General features: G+C 58.2%; 3 protein-coding genes across 22 annotated transcripts in view; 2 read left to right on the top strand and 1 right to left on the bottom strand.

The window, feature by feature from the left end:
• The window catches only part of ZER1 (zyg-11 related cell cycle regulator), a 31,378-nt gene extending 22,761 nt beyond the window's left edge, over positions 1 to 8,617 (top strand). For both annotated transcript variants that reach the window (XM_045467615.1, XM_045467614.1), the window contains exons 12-16: positions 1,481 to 1,596; positions 1,912 to 2,100; positions 3,294 to 3,391; positions 4,804 to 4,906; positions 6,932 to 8,617. In XM_045467615.1, the coding sequence (XP_045323571.1) occupies positions 1,481 to 1,596; positions 1,912 to 2,100; positions 3,294 to 3,391; positions 4,804 to 4,906; positions 6,932 to 6,989 (564 nt within the window). In that variant the 3' untranslated portion in view covers positions 6,990 to 8,617. The remainder of the gene's footprint in view (positions 1 to 1,480; positions 1,597 to 1,911; positions 2,101 to 3,293; positions 3,392 to 4,803; positions 4,907 to 6,931) is intronic.
• Positions 8,618 to 11,253: 2,636 nt separating this feature from the next.
• Positions 11,254 to 14,603, top strand: ZDHHC12 (zinc finger DHHC-type palmitoyltransferase 12). 2 transcript variants are annotated; one of them, XM_045467613.1, is made up of 5 exons: positions 11,254 to 11,411; positions 12,870 to 13,006; positions 13,363 to 13,440; positions 13,602 to 13,768; positions 13,960 to 14,161. In XM_045467613.1, exons 1-5 carry the CDS (start codon positions 11,312 to 11,314, stop codon positions 14,159 to 14,161), a joined length of 684 nt encoding a protein of 227 aa, XP_045323569.1. In that variant the 5' UTR covers positions 11,254 to 11,311. The 2 variants fall into 2 exon arrangements, with proteins under 2 accessions (XP_045323569.1, XP_045323568.1); XM_045467612.1 differs by having other exon boundaries at positions 11,260 to 11,411; positions 13,938 to 14,603.
• Positions 14,541 to 25,500, bottom strand: PKN3 (protein kinase N3). Of its 18 annotated transcripts, none has more exons than XM_045467610.1 (22): positions 25,113 to 25,500; positions 22,282 to 22,516; positions 21,930 to 22,075; positions 21,327 to 21,438; positions 21,127 to 21,254; positions 20,733 to 20,916; positions 19,903 to 20,049; positions 19,710 to 19,819; positions 19,460 to 19,603; positions 18,965 to 19,040; positions 18,710 to 18,878; positions 18,424 to 18,526; positions 18,249 to 18,316; positions 17,871 to 17,934; positions 17,628 to 17,719; positions 17,117 to 17,293; positions 16,313 to 16,375; positions 16,130 to 16,206; positions 15,553 to 15,695; positions 15,357 to 15,464; positions 15,120 to 15,200; positions 14,541 to 15,024 (listed from the first exon to the last, which is right to left on the bottom strand). In XM_045467610.1, exons 1-22 carry the CDS (start codon positions 25,134 to 25,136, stop codon positions 14,812 to 14,814), a joined length of 2,664 nt encoding a protein of 887 aa, XP_045323566.1. In that variant the 5' UTR covers positions 25,137 to 25,500; the 3' UTR covers positions 14,541 to 14,811. The 18 variants fall into 18 exon arrangements, with proteins under 18 accessions (XP_045323566.1, XP_045323564.1, XP_045323567.1 ...); XM_045467608.1 differs by having other exon boundaries at positions 18,424 to 18,547; positions 25,113 to 25,485; XM_045467611.1 differs by having other exon boundaries at positions 15,164 to 15,200; positions 25,113 to 25,424.
• Positions 25,501 to 25,781: the final 281 nt, after the last annotated feature.

Below are 25,781 nucleotides of genomic sequence, written 5' to 3'. Positions count from 1 at the left end.
ATCAAGAGTTGCACATTCCACCCACTGAGCCAGACAGGCACCACCAGTAGGATGGTCTTTTTTTTTTTTTTTTTTTCCTTATTTGTTTTTTTTAAAGTGTGTTTATTTTTATTTTTATTTTTTTAAATTTTTTTAAACATTTATTTATTTTTTGAGACACAGAGACAGAGCATGAGTGGGGAAGGGGACAGAGAGAGAGGGAGACACAGAATCTGAAGCAGGCTCCAGGATCTGAGCTGTCAGCACAGAGCCCCATGCGGGGCTTGAACTCACGAACCATGAGATCATGACCTGAGCTGAAGTCAGACGCTTAACTGACTGAGCCACCCAGGCGCCCCAAAAGTGTGTTTATTTATTTTGAGACAGAGAGAAAAACAATGCGTAAGCAGGGGAGGGCAGAAGGAGAGGGAAAGAGAATCCCAAGCAGGCTCAGCACTGTCAGTGTGGAGCCCATCATGGGGCTTGAACCCACTAACCATGAGATCATGACCTGAGCCGAAATAAGAGTTAGATGCTTAACCGACTGAGCCATCCAGGCACCCCAGAATGTTCTTTAAAAACAGGGGCTCCTGGGTGACTCAGTTGGTTAAGCATCCGACTTCAGCTCGGGTCATGATGTCACCGTTAGTGGGTTCAAGCCCCGTGTTGGGCTCTGTGCTGACAGCTCAGAGCTTGGAGCCTGCTTGAGATTCTCTGTCTCCCTCTCTCTGCCCCTCCCCCGCTTGCACTCTGTCTCTGTCTCTCAAAAATAATGTTAAAAAAAATTGGGGGGTGCCTGGGTGGCTCAGCTGGTTAAGCGTCCGAATTTGTGGTTCGTGGGTTCGAGCCCCATGTTGGGCTCTGTGCTGACAGCTCAGAACCTGGAGCCTGCTTCGGATTCTGTGTCTCCCTCTTTCTCTGTTCCTCCCCCATTCACACTCTGTATCTCTCTCTCTCTCTCTCTCAAAAAGAAATAAAGATAAAAAAAATTTTTTTTTAATTTAAAACTCATCCTGGGGGTGCCTGGCTGGCTCAGTCAGTCGGTAGAGCATGTGACTCTTGATTTCAGGGTCGTGAATTCAAGCCCCACATTGGGCATAGAGCTTACTTTAAAAACAATAAATAAATGGTAGCAATTATTAAACAAATAAATAAAACGCACTCATCCTCTATTTTCTTGCTCTAGTTTCTATGAAGTTTCCCTTAAACTAATACTTTGAGCTTTGGCAAATAGAACCTTGTTTGTCCTATTTGCAGTTTTGTAGGTCAGCTCTCCACTCAGCCTTTGATTTTGTGGCAAGGAGTCCCCACCATTTTAATCCCGTATAGAACGTACCCAGGACTGTCCTAGGTGCACTAGAAGGTATATGGCCAGCATATTGTTCCCCTTTTTTGTCCAGTCGGAATGGCCAGACAGATACCCATCAAGTTTCTAGGTTAACAATACCAGATGCTAATTAAGTACTAATTGATGTGACCCTAATGGCTCTCATTTTGTCAGGAATTCCCAGAGAAGCAGGAACTGCATCGGAATATGCTAGGACTCTTGGGGAATGTGGCAGAGGTGAAGGAGCTGCGGCCCCAACTAATGACTTCCCAATTTATCAGTGTCTTCAGGTTAGTATTTCTTTCCTTTCCCTTTTTGCCTTTGCTGCCAGGATGCTCAGAGCTCTTAGTCTATGCTGAGTTGCGGTAATTGCTCTTAGCCTAGGTTTCTGTTAGAAATGTCACCGATGGTTTCTTTCAACCCTCCATAAGTAGTCCTCTTGTAACTGTATCTTAAGCGATCTCAGATCCTAACTTTTAGAAGTCACCTGGGTATGGATAATAGGTGATAAATCAGCAGTGCATCTGGCATCTGGTTTGTAAGCTGGGGTCCAGCAGCTGGGGTCTGAAGAGGGACTTAGAGGGGTTTTTCTCTCCTCTCGGCAGCAACCTGCTGGAGAGCAAAGCTGACGGAATTGAGGTTTCGTACAATGCCTGCGGTGTCCTCTCCCACATCATGTTCGACGGGCCTGAGGCGTGGGGCATCTGTGAACCCCAGCGGGAGGAGGTGGAGGAACGCATGTGGGCAGCCATCCAGAGCTGGGACATCAACTCACGGAGAAATATCAATTACAGGTGCGGAGTGAGGAGGGGTGGGGTGTGCGAGTGGGGACTGTTTGGAGACAGGATGCTCGTTCCCAACAAGGTCTGGTGAGAACTTACCTTTCTTCTAGTTGGGGTCAGGCCTCCCTGAGGAACAGTCCACACAGGGCACACATCTCACCCATAAAGCTTGGTGCGTGTTTTATGCATATCAGCACCTGCGTGAACCCAAAGTTTCCTGCCTACAGACATTTGATATATGCATATCTGTGGGAAGAAAAAAGAAGAAGAAGAAGAAGAAGAAAAGACAGACGCACAATAGGAAACAAAACAGGAACCGTTCATGAGCTCAGTCCCTGAAAGGACCTCTACTCACAGTCTAGCACCCCTCTTCCGGCAATTTCCCTCTGCATGGATTTAATTCTGTGCAGTCCAGCGGGCATTAAGTTTTCCTATCTTGTGACTGAACTTCCAGCCACAGGGTATGGGACTCGATCACTTTCTATGTGCAGATGGGCCATCTTGTACTGACTGACATTGACGCTGAAAACCCACATTGGGAGGAAGGGGCTCATGCTTGTGGCTTTGCCAATTACCGTCATTCCCAAGGAGAGATGGAGTGAATCACTGGGCCAGGGCGTTTGCACATACATTTTTCAGGCTTTTGGACCATGAGTCCAGATGGCCCATAGAAGGCCCTCCTAAGAAGTGTAGGGACGTCTGGGTGGCCCGGTGGGTTAAGTGACTTCAGCTGGGGTCATGATCTCATGGATCATGAGTTCGAGCCCCACGTCAGGCTCTCTGCTGTCAGATGGAGCCCACTTCGGATCCTCTTTTCCCCCACCTTTCAAAAATAAATAAACACACTTACACCACAAAGGCCGTTCTAAGAAGTACACTCACACTTCTGTTTCTCAGGGTACATCTCCCTGCCTCCCCCAAGACTGAGTCTTTCCTTCTTGCCAAGGCCTCTGTTTCTGCACCACCTAATCTGTGTTCCTCCTACCTGCCTTACATGTCCATGCTCTTGACCTCTCTTACAAGGGAGCTCCCTTTGTGGAGCCTGAAGTGTGCTGATGCGCCAGATGCCCCTGTATCTGTTGTATCCTATTATCCTGCATGTGGCTTGTCTCTAGGACCCTCCAGGGAGGAGAACCCTTCAACAAGAGAAGATGCACTCCCCCAACCCCTGGCATGAGATGTGACCTTGATTTTTCTTTCTACAGGTCGTTTGAGCCAATTCTTCGTCTCCTTCCCCAGGGCATCTCCCCTGTCAGCCAGCACTGGGCCACCTGGGCCCTGTACAACCTTGTGTCTGTCTACCGTGAGTACCACTCGTCCTTTGGTCAGACACAGGGACGCTCCCCTGGCTGCAGGCAGACTTGCCCTCAGGGAATTTATAACCGGGTGAGGAACACTAAGAGCACACAGCCCTCTTCTTTCCAGAATCTTTGGGACGCCCAGCATAACGGCTGGCCTGGCCTCATCACCAGAAGCAAGCCTGGCAGGCCAGATAGCCCATCCAGAGCTCCCAGACAGCTTTCTTAATGCTTCCTGCTTCCAGACAAGTGACTAGTCAAAAATCTCCATGCCTTCTGGAGGATGGAGTAAAACCAACCCAGACAGAGAACTAACCCCTGAGGAAACAGACTTCCCAGGGAACAGGAGAGAACTTTAAAACAAACCTAACTTTATTCCGCAAAGAGAGTCCCAGCCTCCCATAGAAGCGCCTGAACCGTCCTCTGCCCCGTGGCTTTGGGTGGAGGACAGAGTTGCAGCCCTGAGAGACCTTGATGACAGGCCAGGTTTGACCCTCGTTGTCTTTCTTACTGGTCATGTGACCTCACGCGGGTTATTCAACCTCTCTGGGCCCCGGTTTCCTCATGTTTGAAATGGGATAAAAACAGGATTGCTGTAAAATGAGACATGTGACGTGCTTAGGACAGTGCTTGGCCCATACCAGCTCTCCAATAAGCATTCACCTTTTTCATTATTACTTGAGGCTAGCTTTACCAAAAAATAGTACCTTCCCTCAAAAAGCAGTGTAGTACAGAGGAAAGAGCCCTGAGCTGGGACCCCCTTGGACAAGCCTCTGTCTCTCTGAACCTCAATTCTTTCATCTATAAAATGGAGGGATAAAAATAGCTCCTACTACATAGAGCTGTGTGTGTTGGGGGTGGGGGTGGGGGGTCCACTGAAATGCCCGTGTTCTCCACAGAGTGTAAAGCCCTGGATACCGAGCACTAGAATGTTCTTTATCGGCATGAACTGTGAACCCAATAATAGGAAGGAGTGGTAGTTCCAACCTGGCTGGTCACCAGTATCACCTGGTGGTATTTTGTTAAAAATGCAAATAAATACAGGCTCCTGGGTCTGTTGAATCAGAATGCCCGAGGACAGGGCTTAGGAATCTGTATTTTTACAAAAGTTTCTCAGGGATTGGAAGCCACTGGTTTGGGTGACATTTCCCATTAGGGTGAGCCGTGGAAAGAAATGTGACTGCGGACCAAAGTAGCCTTTTCCAAGGATTCACCCCTTGCTCCCGCATTGGGCCCAGGAACTCAGGCCCTTGGGGGTAGGCACAAGCATGGCTCCTCCTGGGAGCAGCAGTGTCCTCACCAGGCTGGGTCTTCACCTCACCCCTCTGGGAGGGCAGCCCTCACAGCAAGGGTGGATTCTGGGCCACAGGTTGCCGGAAGACCTAGCCTGACCACCTGCTGTCTGCCCCTCCCACAGCGGACAAGTACTGCCCCCTGCTGATCAAAGAAGGGGGGCTGCCCCTTCTGAAGGACATGATCAAGATGGCCACCGCTCGGCAGGAGACCAAGGAAATGGCCCGGTAAGAGACGGGCAGTGTTTCCACTTGAAGCCTTGGTTTGGGGGAGTGGGGGACACTGCGGGGAGCCCCCCCTGGGGGCTAGGAATGGCTGAGATTCCCAGGGGCAACTCAGGAGTTGAGTGTGGAGGTGGACAGTGTCCCAACGTCCAGTGGGGGCCTCCCTGAATGTCATTTTGGCCAGTGTGGCTGGAAACTAGATCATCAAGCTCCGAACAGACCATCATTGCCCTCGTTTGTCAGCTTCATTCTCTCTTACTCCCAACGAATCCCATCCTCTCATTACTGGCCCTTAGCAAGTCAGGTCGGAAATCATCATTATTTATGTATTTTTTAAACATTTATTCATTTTTGAGAGACAGAGAGTGAACAGGGGAGGGTCAGAGAGAGAGGGAGACGCAGAATCCGAAGCAGCTCCGGGCTCTGAGCTGTGAGCACAGAGCCCAATGTGGGGCTTGAACCCACGAACCGCGAGATGGTGACCTGAGCCGAAGTCGGAGGTTTAACCGACTGAGCCACCCAGGCCCCCCAAAATTCATCATTACTTTTGGCCAAAGACCTTCTAACTAAAGAGAGGATGCAGTGTGGTAGAGGTCACTGTAGAGACCTGGCAGGCAAGTGTAAGTGGGTTTCCAGGTGTGAAGGCCCTGCCCATGGCAGAGCTTCCGGGCCCGGCCGCTGTGCGGTTTTCATGACTGTGTCTGACCCCTCAGCAGCCCTGGTCCCGCACCCGTCAGCGCATGAGCGACTCTCAGGGATCCTGCACATGACAGTCAGCAGTCCTCGCTTTCTCCGGGATCCATTCCAGAAGGGAGCCTGCTTGCATTTGCCCCAGCTGTAAACACGGTGTAGAACCAGGAGCATCAGGGAGGAGGGCCTGGAGCTCAGAGGCACCCAAACAAGGACTCCCTGGGCTGCTGAGGGCCGTCTGTTTCTGCAGTTTCCTGTGGCACAGGCACTTCATAAACATTCACGGACAGATTTGTCTGAGTTTGAGAATGGTAAAACGAGTGGTTCTCAAACTTAATCTCCCTATAGAATCACCCGAAAAGATTGTTAAAAATCTACAGGCCCACCCTTTCTTTCCCAGTGGGTCTGGGAGCTATCAACAGGGATCCCAGGAGATTTGAAAAGCTGGGTAAGACTGGCTCATAAACCTACCCCGGTCCCTTTGAGCATCTCTGTAAGACCTGAGATGTGTATCCGAGCTAGCCAGCAGGCTGCTCACATCTGAAGCAGGTGTGAGTGGCACTAAGAGGGGGAGCTCAGGAGTCACTCCACCCATCCTGCTCCTGTCCTACTCTGGGTGCCTCTTCAGCATATGGAGGCTGCCGTGAACACTGCTCCCGGCCCCTGACCGACCCAAAGGCTTAGTGTTGAATGGGAAGGCCATCTGGGTCCAGGGTGACTCTAGTAGGGCAGTGGTTCTCCAGGATCAGCCCGGAGCGGGGGGGGGGGGGGGGGGGGGGGGGGGCGAGAGACTGGGGCCCTGAGCGCCAGTGGTAGTTCCTGACCGCTGCCCTGGGCCTGGCCTCTGCAGGGTGTCAGGGGCCCTCGTGTACGGATGGTTGCCCTGGCCCCCACCCAGTCGCCTCAGACCTTCAGGCGAATCTGACACGCAGGCAGTTTGGAGTCCACTGGTAGACTCTGGGGAAGAAAAAGGCCCGGGTGTGCAGGGGGAAAGTAAAGAAGGAAGACAGTGCTCAAGAAAGGAGCAGCGGGTTGGGAAGGTCAGGCCTGAGCCGATGCAGGGGAGCCCCTAAGCACAGAGGCTCTGGGGCTGAGGGGGGTGGGGAGGAAGGGGGGGAGCACAGAGCACCGATGGTATTTGTGGCCACAGGGACCGTTGTCCTGGGCGTTCCTCACGGGTCGGCCGCCCCTCCAGGCCCTTGAAACGCATCACCTCAGTCAGCATCAGCATCACCGCTGACATTCGCTCACAAATACAGCAGCCTCATCAGCTGGGAGGGGCTGGGCCCAGCCCACCCCAAGGCCGCCCCCTGATCCTCTCTCCCCCATGGTCTCCAGCAAGGTGATTGAGCACTGCAGTAACTTTAAAGAGGAGAACATGGACACGTCCAGATAGAGGCCTCCGTCCCCACGGCCGCCACTGCTCTGGACCACGAGGCCAGGAGGAAGCTCTCAAGCAGCCCAGCGGGCAGACCCCCACCGGGGAGCCTTCCGCTGGATGAAGGGACACAGGGGGACTTTTGCACAACCGACGCTTTTCCTTAACATTAGTGAGATATATATATTATATATATATTATATATATATATATTATTTTTTTTGGTTAGGAAGTGTGAAGTTTTGTGTGTATGATTTCTGTACAAAAACAAAAGAAACACTCCTTGAGTCCTCGCAGCTTCCTTGGCCATTCTCAAGCCCCAACTCCAAGCCTTCATCGCTGCCACTCACTCTTGCCCCCCACCCCCGACTAAATGCCTCTAACGTTGTGAGAGTCCAGTCCTTTCCCAGTGACCTCAGACCCTGGCCTCACTTCCCATTAGGAGAGGCAGCAGGCTTTTAACAGCCCCCTCCAGCACCCCAACCCACCCCCCAAAGCCTGAGAACCCTCTCTGGGCTCCTGGGTGTGGCTGATGGCGTTTGGGATGAAAACTAGCCCCACTGGGTCTCCCAAATGCCTTGGTGCTCCCGGCCGTGGGCCATCTGGGGCGAGGAAGTGAGTGCTCAGGCCCAGGCAGCCCCGGCCCCAGAGGACCCTCAGGAGTGGGGCTCACAGCGGCCCCGCTGTTCTCTGGCCGGGCCTGCCTGAGGCCACGCTGCTACGGAGGCTGCCTCCTGGTCTCCCACCAGGTCCCAGGCTACTGAAGGCCCCAGCCCAGGGCTGGTCAGAACTCCGGCAGATTCCACTGCCTCTTCTGCCAAACAGATTCAGCACCTGCCCCAGCCCTGGAAGCCAGCACCTCTGGGACCGGGGCTTGCCCCTCACTCCCCAGCCCTTCGCCTGCCCGCAGTACCCATGGTGCCCAGGCACCCCACCAGCAGAACTGAGCCGGCCTCATTCGCCTCCCCCACCCGACCTGCCCCGCTGCCTGGAGGACCCCACCTGTCTCTCTGTGAGGCAGGAGGTCCCCACTCCAGCCGGACCTGCAGCAACAGCTAACTGCCTCCAGACCAGCACCGGGCACAGCCTGCAGTGGCCCCGCGTGGCCCTTCCGAGCCTCTCCTCCCTGTCCCCAGGCTTTACCTCGGGAACCTCTGTGCCGTGTTTCAGAGAAGTGTGAGCCGCAAATGTATCTCGAAATATCTTGTGGTCCTCCCTTGATGTAACTCCGAATTGCTTCTCGTGAGACAGGCAGTGGTAAGGATGCCCTTCCAGAACAAGGCGCTGGGGGAGCAGGGCCGACTCTGCAGGCTTCCCTTTGGGGATGACCTTTCTTCCTTCCTCCTTCCCTGGGCCTGTTCTTGGATTCTTCTAGCATTTCTGCCTCCAGGCAGGACAGGCTGGATGAGCAGCCCCCGGGAGAGGCACCGGCCTCCCCTGAAGTCTGTCCCTGCCAGCCCTGGGAAGGGGCCGGCCGCCCCGCGCTCCCCCAGCTTGGCAAACAGGCCACTTCTGCCCCTCCCTCCATGCTCACATGGCCTGAGCCAGACCCTGGGCAGAGCTCACATTGCATTGCTTTACCACCTGGGGCCTGAGTAAATGTCTGTACTTTGGGATGTCACAGAAATACATTTTTGTGCAAAGTGGAGAAGAGCAGAGTGTCGTTTTTGCAGAAGGGACGGGGTCCGGAGAGGGGCTGTGGCCAGTCTGGGCACTGGGCCTAGCGAAGGGACCTGCAACAGGGAGGGTACATCGGGTCGATCTGTGTGCCCGGCCTGGAGGCCCTGTCAGCTGCAGCCTGGGGACAGGTGGCAGATCGGGCTGAAGTTCCTGCCTCCTCTGCGTTCTCTCCCTGCCCCCATGCCGACTGACACTGGGGTACAGCTGGCAACAGCCCAACAGGGCCCCTGCCCAGGGTGGTTGCATCTGATTGTAGAGACAATGTTATGTGTGAGATTATGCCCCGGCTTACAGGGAGCAGGGAGCAGAGAGGGTGCCCCTTGTGGGCTGGTAGGAGTGGAGGGGGGCCCTGGGGAGACTGGAGTTAGCAGGACAACAGTACTGCAGGGACAGAAGAGCTAACATAGTTTCTGATAGCTCAAGGCCGCAGCCCTAAGATGACCCCGGCCCTCCTTGTTTTAGCCCCCACACACCCCGTCTTAGAGCATTTACTAAAAAGGGCCTACGGTTGCGAATTCTTCTGTTCCTTTGAAATGTATTTGTATCATCTACAACTCAGGAGACCTGAAAGCCATTCCTTCAAAGGAATGTTTGGCCTTCAAAGTATAATGCTCAGGAAGGATCAGGCCCCCGTTTCCTGGTCCGTGTGGGAGGACAGGCACCGAACTTCAATTATTGCCAGCTAGCACACACAGCTGGCCTAATCAGCATTTACACTGAGCAACCCTTTGTAATTTTTCACTTCCCCCAATCTGTTCAAGCCACTGCTGTTCCCTCTCTCCACTCCCTCGTGCTCCCTTTAAAACACCCCGTCACCTGGGAGTTCAGAGCCGCATTCAGTTCACACAGCAATAACATATTACTGATAAAATCTGTCCTTACCACTTTAGTGTCCGACTTTGTCTGTCTCTGACACCAGCACAGGGCCTGACTCCTGGAAGCTTCAGGATTGTTTCCACTCAGCACACTAACTCACCCGTTGCAGTAACCAAGATTGACTTACACGTGAAAGTCACACGACTCAAATACCTACCCAGGCTAGTCAAAGGTGGGAGGGAATTCACTGATGCAACTGGGGACCTAGAGTTAATCTCAGCTTCAGGAACAGCTGGACCCAGTCAATGTTGCTAAGATGTCTCTCACTCCCTCTTTCGTTACTGCTTATCTCTATGTCTCTATAAGGTGGCTTCATTCTCCTGCCACAGTCTGTCTCCACATAGTGTAAAGACAGCTGCCAGTTGCCCTTATAGCCTATTCTTCAAGCCTGAGATCCAGAAGAATGCCCATTTCTCAGCATTTATACAGTACTCTCATAGAATGATCCTGATTGGCCCTGCTGAGTCACATGTCCGCCACCTAGAACCAATCACTGGGGACATTAAGATAGGGAACCAAGTTGGGCCCTCTAGTCACATGCCTACGTCTCCTATCAACCTGTGGAGTGTGGGACACAGTTTCTCCAGAACCACGTGGAATGGGGAAGAGTCAGTGCCCCAACAGAAAAAGGGGTGCTGAGCTGACAAAACAGCAGATGTCAGAAGAGCATACTGTGTAGGATCTGTTGGAGAAAGAAGGTGGATGTTGGTATCCATGAGAGGTGTGGGTGGAAAAGGCAGGGCAGCACCGGGAATGCCCTGGGGACCCAGTTGAAGGCGTGTGAACAGTGAATGCTGATGAGGTTTCCTCTCAGAAGAGCCTGAAGCCTCCTGTTGGGCAAGTCCTTCTGGCAGGGCGAGGTGTTGGCTTATAGCAGGGGAGAGGTCAGTGCTAGACACTTTATTTGCATTATTTAATCCTCCCAACCACCTTAGCAGGGGGGTGCTACTATCAATCCCCACTATATAGACAGAAAACAGAGCTCAGAGTGGCTCGGTAACTTGCCCGAGTTCACACCACCTCTGTGCTGGTATTTCTGACTCCACTTCGCCCCTTCTACCCAGGATCTGCACCACGGATGACTATTTATTCTTGAGAGACAGCGAGCACAAGCAGGGCAGGGGCAGAGAGAGAGAGACAGACAGAAGGCAAAGCAGGCTCCAGGCTCTGAGCTGTCAGCACACAGCCCCACGTGGGGCTGGAACCCACAACGTGATACCATGACCTGAGTGGAAGTCAGAGGCTTAACCCACTGAGCCAGCAGGCGCCCCCATTTGCAATATCTAAAAATGAAAAGCAAGGAGGTAAGGGTGTCACCAGAGCAACCTAGGGCTAGTCCTGCCCCTCTAGAGAACTCAGTCATGTCTTCGAAACCGGCACAATCCTGCAACCTGGAGTCGCACCGAACACCTTGAGCAGAGGCACCCCGGGGGGTGCACGCATGCGCGAGGCCACGGGTTAGGGGCGGGCGGGGTGAGAGCCCGAGGGGGCGGGGTCAGGGCTCGCGCCTGCTCCTCCGCTTTCGAAAGTTACCTGGCTGGTGGGGGCTGGGGTTGGGGGAGTTACCAGCTGCGCGCGCGCCGGCCCCGCCCTCAACCTCTTCAGGCACCTGTTGGCTCGAGGGCCTCCTCGGCCGCAGCTGCTATCCAATAGGCAGCCTCCCCGACCCAATCAGGCCCCGCCCACCTCCAGGACTCACCAATCCGCGAGTAGCCGCGGCCTCTCTCCCCCAAAGGGCCCGCCCCTCCCGGCGCTTCTTCCGGGTGGGGCCCCGGGCGGAGGAGATGGCTCCCTGGGCGCTCCTCAGCCCTGGGGTCCTGGTGCGGAGCGGGCATACTGTGCTGACCTGGGGGATCACGCTGGTGCTCTTCCTGCACGATACCGGTGAGCCGGACCCCGCGCGACCCCGCCCCACCCTATCCCGCGTGATTCCCCAGACGTTTGGGTCTCACTGGATTCCCTGCTGAAGCCCCAGAAATCCTGGGATTCACCCGACTTCCGCCGGCTCCTGAGCCTCTTCTCCATCTGTCATTCCAAGAGCCACCTGCTTTCTGCCTAATACCCAGTTGATCCCTAATTAATCCCAGCATCTTCCTGATCCCTGCCAGATGCCCTGTCTATCCCAGGACCCAACCGGTGCCCACCAGATCCCGCGACGGACTTGAGCCCCCATCTCCCCTGATCCCGAGACCCACCCGGTCCTTCCCAGGATAACGTCCCTCCGTAAGATTCCGAGGATCAAGTAGATCAAGAACTGGCATCCTGCCCATCCCCATGGCCACTAGCTGCCCAAGTCCAGGCTCCCCACCTTCCAGGACAAGAGAAGACAGAGGGGGGCGGCCTGTCCCGCATTTCCCCACCCTCACTTCTTGCCCTGTAGTCCTCGTCCACCTCACTGACCCACCCCCACGAACATCCTTCCCCTCCTTACCTGGCAGGCTGCCTCCGGCCCAACTTCTCACCCTCACTGCCACTCTGGGAAGCCCCGCTCCTCCCTCCTTGCTCCAGCCTCAACTCCTGGGCTGTGGGTGTTGTCACTTTCCTCCCAAGACCTTCTTAAGTCTCCTCTACCGCTTTCACCCTTCAGCCTAAACACCTACTCAGTCTCCTCATCAGAAAGGACCCGCCCCACCCCGCCCTGCAACCCTGCTTTCCTTCTCTGCTCCTTTTCACAACCAAGGGACACCAGAGCTGTCCACACTGTTATCTAAATGCCCCTCCCTCTTCACCTCCCCCTGCCTCCCACCCCTGAAATCTTCATTTACTTCCATGAGTTGGACCCTTCCTGGCCCTGCCCTCCTCTGTCTCTATCTCATGGGCATATCAAACCTAGCTGGTCTCTCCCTATCATGGAGCCAAAGTCAGGGATCCCTCTTCCCTCTCCCCTACATCAAGTCTGGCCCCTTCACTCCCTTACCCCTTATCTATCCAGCCCTTTGTCTCCACTCCTCCTGCCAGTGCCCTTGTCTGGCTACCCTCCTCTCCCTCCTGGATAGGCTCTGCCCCAGGCCTCCCCCTGCTCCCCTATCCATCTTTCCTCCAGCAGCAGGAGGGTTTTCAGAAACAGATCTGACCCTATAACCTTCCATGGTTCCCTACTGTCCTACAGATAGAATGCAAATGAACTTTTTTTTTTTTGGTGGGGATGGGGGGGAGGGAGTGCTGGGCCCAGACTTCTCCCTCCTGTACTCTATGCAGTGGCCACACTTGACCACTCATTACACCCCATCTCCAGGCCTTTGCTCAGCCAGGGACATACTCCCCACCTCCAGATACACCCCTACACATGGCCTCCTGTTCAGCTCCGGCCCCGGCCTCACTCTCCTTCTCCGGCCTCTCCAGCACTGCGGCAGTGGGAAGAGCAGGGGGAGCTACTCCTGCCCCTTACCTTCCTGCTCCTCGTGCTGGGTTCCCTGCTGCTCTACCTGGCCGTGTCGCTCATGGACCCGGGCTATGTGAATGTCCAGCCCCAGCCACAGGTAACCAGGGGGGCCCCTGGGAGCCTGAACCCTTCCTCCCACCAATAGGATACCCAAGGCCCCTGTAACAGTCTCATGCCAGGATCTATGCAGAGGGCTTTCCTGGGGCATCTCCATGAATCCTCTTAGCAGCCCTGCAACCCCCATCCTCCAATGAGGAAACCGCCAAGGCCCAGCGAAACAACTGTGACAGAGGTCACAGCTTCACTCGGGCCAGGGCACTCTGTCCCACCCTACCGCCTCCATTACACTGGGGATGGGCCCCGCGTGCATACCCAGGGCTAAGCTAGCCCCCCAGGGAAACGCCCACCAGTGCCCTCTCCCTCCCAACCTAATACCCTGTCCCCCATTTGCAGGAGGAGGTCAAGGAGGAGCAGACAGCCATGGTTCCTCAAGCCATCCCCCTTCGGCGCTGCAGATACTGCCTGGTGCTGGTGGGTGACCAGGGACCTCTACGGGAGGGCGCAGGGGCAAGGTTGAGACTCCTTGACCTCCTGCCTCTCTCCCCCCCACCCCCTCTGTGGCCTCATCACTCCCCTCAGTCGTGGGCCCAGAGGGGAGCTGGCACTGAGCCCGCCTCCCTTTGTGCCCACAGCAGCCCCTGCGGGCCCGGCACTGCCGTGAGTGCCGTCGCTGCGTCCGCCGCTACGACCACCACTGCCCCTGGATGGAGAACTGCGTGGGGGAGCGCAACCACCCGCTCTTCGTGGCCTACCTGGCGCTGCAGCTGGTGGTGCTTCTGTGGGGCCTGTACCTGGCATGGTGGGTTCCACGGCCGGCCTGGGCATGGGGGGAGGGCGGGCAGCATGCCCCTACAAGGTGCCCCTTCGGGGGCCTCGGGCCTTCCCCCAAACGGCCTGCCTGGAGGGGCTCCCCGGGGCACCCCCGCCCTCCCCCGGCCTTGGTCTCCATCTCTGTTCCTGCCCTGCAGGTCTGGCCTCCGTTTCTTCCAGCCCTGGGGGCTCTGGCTGCGGTCCAGCGGGCTGCTGTTGGCCACCTTCCTGCTGCTCTCTCTCTTCTCTTTGGTGGCGGGCCTGCTCCTCGCCTCGCACCTCTACCTGGTGGCCAGCAACACCACCACCTGGGAGTTCATCTCCTCGCACCGCATCGCCTACCTCCGCCAGCGCCCCGGCAACCCCTTCGACCGTGGCCTGACCCGCAACCTGGCCCACTTCTTCTGCGGATGGCCCTCAGGGTCCTGGGAGACCCTGTGGGCCGAGGGGGAGGAGGAGGGGGAGGAGGGCAGCAGCCAGGCGGTGTAGGGTTGCTGGAGGCAAGGCCACCATCTTGTGCCTGAAAACCAGAGGGGCTGCCCCCAGCTGGGGTCGGCGTTCAGAGGGCCTGGGGTTCTTCATTCTCCCCCGCTCCTCCCAGGCCTCAGAGCAGAGCTGAAATGACAGAGCTCCTGCCACAATAGGCAGTCCTGCCCTCTGAAGGAAGGAGAGGAGGCAGAGGACCCGTGGGGGGCTCGGGCACAAGCGTCCTGGGCTTCCGAGACCCCCCCACCCTGCCCCCCAAAGCCAGGATGCCTCCATTGCACAGTTTTATAAGTTTAATCATCCGTAAAGCAAATCAAATATTAAAAAACCAAACCAAACTCCTCCTTGCTGTGCCGCCCTTTCTGGTCCAGGCCTCCCAGGAGGCGGGGGCGGGAGGGGAGGGGACCCTGCCCAGTGACTGAGCGAAGCCCCCCACAGCAGCTCTGCAGCTGCCACTTCGAGGCCCAGTGCCCACCGATACCTGGCAAGGCCTGGGCCTCTGGGGCAGACGGCTGGGCAGACGGGGCAGACACACCAGAGAGGCCGTCAGGGCCCCAGGAATCCCTCTGACACAAAGTCGAAGTCCCGGAAGGCAGCCTGCTGGCGGGCTGTCAGGGGGCTACGGGGGTCAGGCGGGGTCAGGGCCGGCGGCAGCCCCGTAAACTCGCCCTCGAAGTAACGCAGGTCCGTAGGGCCACGGAGGGTAGGCAGGAAGGGGGGCTGAACGGTGCGGGCGAGCAGGGCCTGCCAGTCGGTGGTCTGGGGGCGAGGGCAGAGCTGCCTGAGACAACGGAACAACGGCCCGCGTGGCCAGGCGACACCTCCCACTGTGCCAGGCACCCGGGAACACTCACCCTGAAGAAAGGCTGGGTCTTGATCTCCTCAGCATCCCGCTCACCCGCCCCGAGGCGCTGCTCCGGGCACTTCTGGAGGAGCTGGGCAAGAGGACTGGGGTTCACGGAGGGCATCACGCCCAGGCACTGCCCGCCTGCCCAGGCATCCCAAGTGAGCTGGACCACAGAGGCCCCGAGAGAGTGGGTGGTGACGGGGCAGCCGTTCAGCCCAGCCCAGCCCAGCCCTGCAGTGATTACCTTCTGAATGAGTTCAAGCCCTTGCACCGACAGAAAGCGGGGATACGGGGCGTCCGCATTGACGATGCAGTCAAATACCTCCTCCTCAGTGTCCCCGGGGAATGGACACTATGGGGAAGGGGGCTCAGCAGGCTGCAAGAGCCACCTCCACCCTGCCCCAACCTAGAGGCCCCAGCAGCCGGGGTCCAGTGCTCACCTCGCCCACCAGCATCTCATAGAGCAGCACACCCAACCCCCACCAGTCCACAGCCCGTGTGTAGGCCTCCTGGGTCAGCACTTCCGGGGCGAGGAACTCCGGGGTGCCGCAGAAGGTGCTTGTCCGGTCCCCAAAGCCGATCCCTGCAAACCAGCATCCACACTGATGCCAGCCCGACGTGTCTCATCCATATAACTTCAGTTGTAAGAATCAACAGCCAACTCTTACGACCTCAGGCACCGAAGGTCAAGCCAAGCCCTGCCCCGAGCTCTTGGAGGTGAGGACAGTTTTTTTTTTTTTACGCCATCTCACGGGAGGAAGCAGAGCCTTTGCCAAGCTCACAAAGAAGGGAGAACCCGATGCCCTCTCCCATCCTGAGTACACGCTCTCCCCTGGCTAAGGGTGCGCTGGGGCTCTTTAAGAGTCTCTAGGGCTGGGAAGGAAGAACCAGTGTGTCCAGCCGGTCCCTGGAATGCGGGCTGGGGTGAGAGGCGAAGGCCACTTGCCCACTACCCTGCTGGCCTGAGCTGGGCAAGCAAGGCTGGAGGACATGGGATCCTGGACAGGAGGCACCCACCTTCCTTACACAGCCCGAAGTCCGCGATCTTCAGGAAACCCTGGGCGTCCAGCAGAAGGTTGTCCAACTTAAGGTCTCTGAGGGTGAGGGGGACAGATCAAAGGGGCCCGGGAGTATCACAGGAGGAGGGCAGCCTCTGCTCCTTCACCTACCTCCAGCCCCAGCACCCCCAGGGCAAGTTACCTGTAAATGATTTTCTTCTCGTGTAAGAACTGTAACCCGAGGACCACACAGGCCAGGTAGAACCTATGGGTGGTGTAGGGGGTAGTTCAGGGTCAGGACGGGGGGGGGGGGGGGGGGGGGGGGAAGTGCAGGGAGGCACCAGGATGGCCACGGCCTGGGCATCCCTAGATGTCCCAGCTCTAGTCAGCTCAGACTAGAGCCTGATGCCAGGGGTAGCGGGTAGGGAGAATGGGTGTTTCTCTGGACAGTGGCCCCAAGGTTGTTGCCCACTGACAGCCTACCCTTCCTGGGCTCTTCGATGGTGCCAGGAATGATGCCACGTGTTCTGATGCCTTACCCTCCTACATCCTCCCAGCCACCTGCTGTCGAGAGTCATCATGTCTATTTTTCAAATGAGGATCTGAGACTCCAGGTAAGTGATGCACCTGGGGGTCACACAGCTCGTGGCAGACTTAAGACTCCAGAGCCTGCGTTCTGGTGGGCAAGAAAGAACTCCAGCTGCCAGTCACTTACTCTTCACTGGTTCCTGTGCCCAACAATTTAATACACATTATGTCCATCCACTCCACAAGCCTATGGAAGAGTTATTTTTAGCCCCATTCACAGCTACATAAACTGAGGCCCAAGGTCACAATGCTATGGGAGCTGATAAGACAGTTGATAACCAAGGATCTGAGCCAAGGCCTCCCTGACTCCACACTCTTCTGCTGATGGGTATCCTGGGGGAAGCAGGATGAAGGGAGAGGGCATAGGGAACCAGGGAAGGCTCAATGGAAGAGGCAGACAAGAGGGATGGGAACCCACCGGGCCTGGGGCTCAGGGAAGACGTCCTCATGGATCTGCATCATGAGGTCACCACCGGGCGCAAACTCTGTCACGAAGCAGGCGTGGCTGGAGGTCTGGAAGCAGGCGAGGAGGGACAGCAGGAAGGGGTGCCCTGTGCGGCCCACAGCCTCCAGGATGCGTTTCTCGCAGTACAGGCTGCGGAGGGCCGGGGGTGGGTGTTAGAGGGAAGAGAAACCACTGCTGGCTGCGTCCTGCCACCCGCACAACACCCTTGGCTTCTCTGGGTCTTCAATGAAAATGCCAGGCAGGTAGAATGATGGTTTCTACGTATCGGGCAGAGAGAAGAGCGGACCTGCCCAAGAGCATACAGTTAACAACTGCAGGTGCTAAAAAGAGAGCTCAGGACCGGCCCCAGCGGGTCACCTCTTCAAAGCCCCTGGAGCACTCAGCTGCCTTCTGGTGCCACTAGCCCAGGCCAGCCATCCGGGGTCCCCTGCAGGGCTAGGTGCCCACTGTCCCGACTACACACCTCTCCATCTCGTCCCGGCTCAGCACCTCCTGCTTCTTCAGCGCTTTGATGGCGTAGTATTTCCCCGTCCCCTTGAACTGGACCAGGAGGACCTGGGAACCAGAGACAGCTTGGGCTCCAGGTGGACAGCACAGGGGAGCCTTTGCTGCTCCCCGCCCACTGCCCCATGGATCACACCATCCCCCCAGCCAAGGTGCTGGGGCCTGCTCACCCCCTTCCATAGCACCCTCGTCAGCCCACTACCTTCCCGAAGTGTCCCCGGCCCAGCACGGCCAAGCAACGGAAGTCCTGAAGGCGGGGGGGTTTCCTGCAAGAGAGAGGGCACAGGATTCCCCCTGGGATAAGAGCTGGGCCTCCATGAAGAGGTGCTCCTAACCCTCCAGGGCCGGTCCTGGGCTGTCCCCACCAATAAGACTGGAAAGCCTAGGGGCTGGGGTGGGGGTGGGGGGATTCAGGGACAGTGGCTTCCTAGAGTTCCAGAATGCAGCTAGAGCTCAATAACACGGGTTTAGTGAGTAAGAACAGAGAGCAAGGAGCATCGGGTGATGTGTGAATGGACACACGAACACCCAAGTGAGCAGACAAATGTCGCAAGCACATAAGTGAGCCCGACGGGGGTACCTGGTGGCTGAGGGTGGAAGCGGTGGCCCGAGTCGAGTCCTGGGCTCCATGTGGGGGCGTTTGGTGCGCTATGAGGGTAGAGGGGCTCAGAGCAGAGCAGGGCTTCCTTCCCTGTTTCCCTCCAGCCCCGCCATCCCCACCCCAGCAGCCCCCAGGACTGCCAGCATCCTCTCACCGGTATCTCCTCGGGGGTTGGCTCCCGGGGCAGGTAGAGACGTGGGGGCTTGGGTGGGGGCCTCACCTCTTCTTCCAAGGGGCTCTTCTTGGGTGGGAAATCACTATGTGGAGAAAGCAGACACCTGGCAGGGCACAGGCAGACGGAAGAGCTGTGGGGACGGACACACAGCAATGCCAAGAGACAGACAGACAGAGGGTCAGAGGGAACAGAAAGACACCAGCTGCACCTGAAGAGAGGCAGACGTGGCAGAGAAGCAGGCAGCCACGGCGAGGGGGCTCCTCACCTGGGCGAGGCAGGGTCGGCAGCTCCCCGGGGTGTGGCTGGGGTCTGGGGGCACGCTCTGGGGGGGCTGATCGTGCTTGGGGAGCTGCAGGGGGGCAGCAAGTTCATGACCAAGCGCCCCCAGGCTGCCATGTTGAGATTCATCTGGGAAGCCCTCAAAAAGTCCTGACCTGGGACAAAAGGCGGGGCTCAGTCCCACGGCCCCCCGAGGGCCCCTGCCCTACCCCCTAATTGCACAGCCCTCTCCCGTCCACACCTCTGCGTTTAGAGAAAATGCGTTTCTGCCTCTGCAGCCGGGGCCTCCTCTCAATGACAGGGTCACAGAAGGTCACCTGCGTGGGCAGAGGGCAGGGCTGGAGACCAGTCCCCTCCTACCCCATCTGTCACCAGGGTATCTCCCCGGCCTCCAAGATCCCAGCCTAAGCCCTCAGCGTCAATGATGCAAGAGCCAGAGGGGCCCAGAGGGATCGATTCAATGTCCACATTGGTACCAGTGGGGAAACTGAGGCCCAGAGAAGAGAGACACTTGTCCAGGGCCATGCATGAGGCTAGGCAAGTCAGGACCAGGATGCAGCCTCTAGACTCCCACGCGCTCCTCGGAGAGGGGCTGGGAATCCTTAATTCTTGGAGACCTCCTCCCTCCAGGCCTCAATTTCTACTCCTATGTGTGGATGAATCAAATAGTCTCGAAGGCCCTTCTAGCTCAGATGGAACCAGGGCCCGTGTCGTCAGGGGACAGGGTAGGGAGCACCTGGGCAAAGAGCAGCCCCTGGGGCACCAGACTGAGGGAGAGCTGGTGACAAGCGTTGTCCAGGAAGTCCTCCAGCCGCAGGAAGGCCACGCCACACAGCTGCCTCCAGTCCCGCCAGTGAACCCCAATCTCCAGCTCCCGGGCCTGCGTCGGGGAGGCCAGGTTGAGGAGTGGGGCACACGTCCCTACTCGGCCAGCCTTCCGCTCCGTGGCCTAAGGTCACCCCTGCCCGCACCAGGGCCAGCCTCACCCGCTCCAGGGGCACAATAAAGGTCTGGTCCCAGGACTGCTTGGTCACTGGCCCCCAGCCGGTCTGGCCCACGACACGATTGTCCACCTTCAGCACAGCCAGCACCTCACCTGCAGGGCCAGAGAGGGAGCTCAGGGCAGGCGAGGAGTAGAGATACATCGCTGCCCCCAGCGCCCCGCAGCTTGCTACTCACTGGCCAGCTCTCCTCCGCCACGCTGCTGCTTGGCCCGGGCCCGAAGCCAGCCCTGCGAGGGGCTCCCGGCCAGCACAGCCGCCGGGGAGCGTCCGGGCACGGCTGTCAGCAGCTGCTCACAGCCCAGGAGACGGACCTCCAGCGTCCCTGCGGGGAGCATGGGGGACACACTGTCAAACCCCTGCTACATCCGGGTCCCCTGGGGCCCCAAGAAAGCTACCTTCTCCCGAAGATGGCTGAACCCAGACCTTGCCCGCATTAGGCTGGGGTGTTTCGCCAGGAGCCTGAACCAGCTGAGCGGGAAGGTGTTGGCCTCTCTAGAAGCCACTGTACTGTGTCCCAGGTGGGAAGTTCAGGGTTTCCAAAGTCAACATGCTTAGATTGTTCGTTGATTACAATTCAGCCACCACTACCGGGAGACAGATCCAGCTCAGGGATACGAAAGAACGTTCTAGGAGTCCAAACTGCCCAGGACCGGGGCCGTGAGCGCCCCTAACCCTGGCACTTGACACACTGTCACGGCTAGTCCCTTGAATAATGGCTTTGCCAATGGTGTGCCCACTAGGCCGGCCTCGCGCCTAGCGCCTCACGTGCAACAACTCACTGAATTTTCACAGCAACCCCGTGAAGGAGGTGCCGTTATCACCCCCATGTTACAGAGGGATACACTAAGGGTCCAGGGAGGGGAAGTCAGCTGCCCAAGCTCACGTAGCTAGGGGGTGGTGGGACCGGGATCGAAACTCTTCTCTGAAGTCCTCCCATCTGTGGTTCAGGGTGCTCTTTGGAAGAAAGGCAGAGCCCTGAAGTGGGAGGGACTGACTCCCGGCTACCTGTCACGGCGGTGGGCTTCACGAGCACCCCTGAAGGCTGGGGTTTCCCAGACACAGCAGTCCGCAGCTCCCGGGCCACTCTGCCACGCAGAGGGTGGGCAGGAGGCAATCCCTCCAGCAGCTGCTCCAAGGCCAGCCGCAGGAGATCCAGTTTCTGGGAGGACTCCTGGAGCTGGGCCTGAGCCTACAGAGGAGATCAGGCAGGGGAGGACAGGCCCGTGACCACTGGCGACCCACACGCCCTCCCCACAATGAGGTCTAGACAGAATGTGCCTCCTGTTTCCTCACCGCCACCCCGCACAGGCCGTCCGCGGGTGCCTCCCGCCCCGGTGGACCGTGGTGTGGAGACAGACACTCAGAGAGGGGCAGCGATGGGAGGGGACCACGGCCTGACCTCAGCCAGAGCCTTCCGGTCTTGTGTCCGCCGGGTACCCAGCAGCTTCACCACGTTCTTGGCGCCCTCGGCCACAGCGGCCTCAATGCGTAGTCGATGCCTTAGCTCCTCTGCCAGCAGCTCAGGACCTGGGAGGAGGCGGTCAGCCCCCAGGCCCCGCCCTGCCCGGCCCTGCCCGGCCCCGCTTCTCAAAGCCTCACCTGGTTCAGGGGACCCACTGGCTTCCAGGCTGCTAATCTTCATTCGCAGCAGGGCCACCTTCAGCTGGCTGTCCCGCAACATCTGCTGGGCAGCTGCCAGGAGCTTCCTCTCCTGTGGGGTCGCGCCACATGCCCATCGGACCGGGGCTAGCCCAGAGCCTCCCTGGTCAGACCAAGGTTGAAGCCAAGCCTCCCTTGGTAGGCCGGGTGCTAAAGCCAAGCGCCCCTTGTTAGCCTAGATCTAGGGCAGGGCCTCCCCCTTCACACGAGACAAGGTCTGGGGTCAAGCTTCCCACACCATGTCAGAGCCGAGCTCCCCACATCGTCCTGGGAGCTGGGACTGGGGGTGGGCCTTCCCTACTACACTGGGCTAGGACTTCCCATTAGACCGAGTTGTGCCTTGTCTGTTAGATTAGGGGTTCGAGCCGTGCCTGCCCCACCAAGCTGGGATTTGGGGCTGTGCCTCCCCCGTCAGACTAAGGGTTAAGACCGTCTCTGCCTTATGGGGTCACTGGCTTGGTTGCATTCTCCATCAGGATGGGGGCTGGGAGCTGAGAGGGGCTGAGAGCCCAGTCTCTCCCCATCAGACCCCAGGAGCCTCACCTTGGGCGTGCCACTGGCGTACGTGTGCGTCATGTTCTCCGCCCCCTGCTTCACCTTCAACTCTACCTGCAGCTGCCTCTGTAGAGCCTCCAGGTGCCGAGCCCTTGGCTGCTCTGCAGGTGGCTGGGGTCCCGTGGTGGCGGGTTCTGTGCATAGCGTGGGACACACGAACCCCTTACCCAGAGCCGAGAGACCCCTACCCTGTGACCTTGTTCTCTCCCCCGGCCCCCAGCTCCCTTCTTGTCGCAGGGGACACCTGAGGAGGCTCTGAGAGCGGTCAGGGCCAAGGTGGAGAAGCTGGGTCAGCCCGGCGCGTCCTGTCCCCCAGGGTCTGCTCAGACTCGTCACTCACCGGCCAGGCCAGGCCCGGGCAGCAGGATGCGCGCGTGCAGCGCCCTCAGCTCCCCGTGCAGCTGCTCCAGGCGGCGGTTGGAGGCCCGCAGCAGCTGCTGGACGTGGCCCAAGTGGCGGCGGTCCGTGGCCACCCTCCGCAGGTTCTCTACACCCTCCTTGATCTTCAGCTCCTTCTGGATGGCCCGGCGGATCATCTCTTTCTCATCCTCTGGGGGCTGCTGGTCGGCCCCAGACTGTGGAATGGCAGAGGAGTAATGCCCTCAGTCCCCGCCAGTGACCTCGGGTCTCCACAGACAGAGAGGAAGGTGTGCTCGGCGCCCAGGGTGGCCCCCCAGGGCACCTCTGACCTTACAGCTAGTACTCCTGGGCCAGATGGAAACCCTAGGGCTACCAAGCCTGTCCCATCTCCTGTCCCCTCCCATTAGGGAGAAGGGAGAGCGGAAAATTTTTCAATGTTTGCAGTGGACTCTTGAACAACACGGGTTTGAACTGCAAGGGTCCACTTATAAGCAAATCATTTCCTGTCCTTTTTTTTTTTTTTAAGTTTATTTATTTTGAGAGAGAATAGAGAGCATGAGAGGGGGAGGGGCAGAGAGAGAAGGGGGTGGGGTGGGGCGAGAGAGAGAATCCCAAGCAGGCTTCTTGCTGTCAGCACGAAAAGCCCAGCACGGAAAGCCCGGGGCAGGGCTTGAACTCACAGAACCGTGAGATCATGAACTGGGCCAAAATCAAGACTCGGACACTTAACTGACCAGGTGATCCTATAAGCAAATTGTTTTCAACTGTAAAACCAACTTTGTTTACAGGACTATAAATGCACGTATCGTCTCTTCCTTATGATTTTCTTAGTAACGTTTCCTTTCCTCTAGCTTACTTTATCATAAGAATACCATATAATGATACACATAACGTACAAAATATGTGTTAGTCAACTGCTGACGGTATCCGTAAGGCTATTATTAGTTAGGTTTGGGGGGAGTCAAAAGTTACATGCAAATTTTCAACTGCCTGGGCGGTCGGCACCCCTGACCCCCCTGTGTTGTTCCAGAGGCGAAGGCACAGGGTGCTACTGGGTGCCAGGGTCTGTTCTCAGAGCTTTGCATACATGAATTCGTCCATCCTCATAACAATCCCACGAGGAAGATGCAGTTACTATCCCCATGTTACCAGCCCCAGATGAGGAAGCTGGGACACAGGTTAAGTAATTTGCCCGAGGTCACAACACCGAGAGGGAGATGCCAGCCTCTCCCCGCCAGCCACGCTTAATCAGACTGCTCTGAGGTTGCGATCCCAGCTGAGATTTGGGGCCAGAGAAGAGGCTAGGGAATTACCCAAGGTCACATAGAGAGGGCAGCCAGAGGCCTGAGTCGGGGCCAGGGATGTTCCCCCAGGTAGCAAAGCGGAGGCACAGAGAGAGGCTGAGGAGGTCTCCGGGGGCCACTCCCAGCCAGCTACTGCCAGGTTGGAGCAAGGAATAGGAAAATCTCCTTCTCAGAGGCCATTTCAAACCAACCAGTGCCAAAGCTGACCTCAGCCCAGGGTAACCCACGATGCCCTCCACCCCCCATGGACCTCCACCTTACCTCTCGGCTCTCCATCTCCTGAGGCCAGTGTGAGGGGTGCCACCCCAGCCTCAGGGAGCCCCCCCCACCCCAGGTCTCTGCTGGCCCTCTGGCCTGGCTGTCAGAGGGCAGGGGCGGGGCTCAGGAAATCCTCTGAGGGCCCTAGGCCAGAGGGCCAGAGCCAAAGGCCTGAGCAAACAAAGATCCCATGGAGCGGGGGGCCCGGCCACCGGGGTCCTGAGTCACCCAGCTGCCGTTGCTGGGCGGAGGTTCACAGGAAATCGGAAAATGTGTACAAGTCACTGCTGGAACAGGAGGGGGGGAACCTCCGGAGGAAGGGGGTGGGAAGGGGCAGACGCAGTGCCTAAGGTTGTTCCCGCGGTTGGGGTGGGGGCACTCCAGGAGTCTTGTGGAGGACATTTTGCCTTTGGGTGTACCCCCTGGCCCTGTCTGCTCTGGGCTGGAATCCTGCCATGTGCACACACGCCTCCCCCTTTCTGCTCTACAGCTGGGACCCTATCTTCTACACAGATGCAATGACCCCACCCCATTTGCTCTGGGTAGACCTGAACCCCTCCCTCCTCAATGACAGACAAGCACACAGCTTTGGCCGCTGTGTCCACCAGCACGTATCTCCAGCGCTGGCAGGAACGCCGCCCCCCTCGCCATTTGGACTAGAACCCTCTGTGTACCCGGAGGTTCCCGCCCAGGTGCTGGGCCAGGTCCCCCATCTCCATGTGCCCAATCCCCACATGACTCTGTGATCTGGGAAGGACCCCCACAAGTGCGCAGAGATTGGCCCCTTCCCGGGCCTTCCTCTCCCTGCACGCACGTTCCTCTCCCCCCCAGGACCTGTCCCAAGCTGCCCCCCACGGTCCCCTTTGCTTTCTAGGCAGATTCCCACCGGTCTTAACAGTCCTGCCTGGAAGAATGGATTGGGGGAAACTTTAGGGCCCATGCCGGTGGCCCTGACTGCGGATTCAGACGTGCTCATGCGCTGGCCTGACTAGAGGCTCTGAGTCACTTGGGGGTAATTTGGGGACGTTTCCAGGGGGCACGAACGACTCCCCCCGCGCTCCCCCCCCCATGCTTAGGTCTGCCCCGCGAGGTTAGCGAAGCCCGGGGCAGGGGCTGGGAAGGGACCCGGGAGGGGGTGAGGGTCGGATCTAGGGGACGCGACCGGAGCTCGCGGCGCCCGCGGCGTAAATGAGACTCCCCGACCCCCTTGGCCCGCGCCCGCAGCCCGGCCTCTCCGGGCGCCGTTCACCTGCCGCGGCGCCCCCTCCTCCATGGCTCCGCTCGGGCCGCTCCGCCCCTCCTCTCGACCACTGCGGTTCCGGAAGCCCCGGCCCCTCCGCCGGGACTTTCAAACTTGAAACTTCCCGGGAAGCGGAGCCGGAGCCGCGAGATCGGGCGCCCCCTCCCGAGGTCCGCTGGCCCTCGCGGGACCTGGGAGCTGCGCCGCCTCTCGGCCGCGAGGGGCCGGCGCCGGGGACCCCACTCAACCGCAGGCCCCCGCGCCTCGCTGGCTGCGGTGTTCCGCGGGCTCTGGGGCCCCGCGCCCCTTTTCTGAGGCCGCCGACCCCCGTCCCGCGGTAGAAGGGCAGGAGGGACATTTCTCGGGCCGGGGCTCTCTAGCTGCCCTAAGGGCCGGCGGGGGGGACGATAGCGCCGCCTGCCGGCCGCGGGACGCCGCCAGGGCGTCCCGCCCGCTCCCGGCTGGGTCAGCCCCCTTCCTCGGAGCCCCGCCACCACCGGGTTCCCGCCCCTAACTTTCTCTTCGTCTTAGATCATTGGTGTAAAATGGGCTAGTCCCCAGCCTGTGGCCCCCAAGGAGGCTTGGCCTTATCTAGAGTCACTATAAGAACGTAAAGCCTCATCCAAAGCTTGCCAAATTACAAATGACAGATGAATAAACCAAACATCTCTCAGGCCA

This window comes from Leopardus geoffroyi, chromosome D4 (genome assembly GCF_018350155.1).
Source record: "Leopardus geoffroyi isolate Oge1 chromosome D4, O.geoffroyi_Oge1_pat1.0, whole genome shotgun sequence".
NCBI lineage: Eukaryota > Metazoa > Chordata > Mammalia > Carnivora > Felidae > Leopardus > Leopardus geoffroyi.
This window is presented reverse-complemented; position numbering and strand designations above follow the sequence as displayed.

Coding starts and splice junctions, on each gene's coding strand:
- ZDHHC12 (XM_045467612.1), top strand. CDS start 11,312: ATGGCTCCCTGGGCGCTCCTCAGCCCTGGGGTCCTGGTGCGGAGCGGG. Junction 11,412..12,869: donor GCTCTTCCTGCACGATACCG/GTGAGCCGGACC, acceptor CGGCCTCTCCAG/CACTGCGGCAGTGGGAAGAG. Junction 13,007..13,362: donor ATGTCCAGCCCCAGCCACAG/GTAACCAGGGGG, acceptor CCCCATTTGCAG/GAGGAGGTCAAGGAGGAGCA.
- PKN3 (XM_045467592.1), bottom strand. CDS start 22,705: ATGGGAGGGGACAGGAGATGGGACAGGCTTGGTAGCCCTAGGGTTTCC. Junction 20,050..20,732: donor GAAGCCCACCGCCGTGACAG/GTAGCCGGGAGT, acceptor TGCTCCCCGCAG/GGACGCTGGAGGTCCGTCTC. Junction 18,317..18,423: donor CAACCCCCGAGGAGATACCG/GTGAGAGGATGC, acceptor CTACCCTCATAG/CGCACCAAACGCCCCCACAT.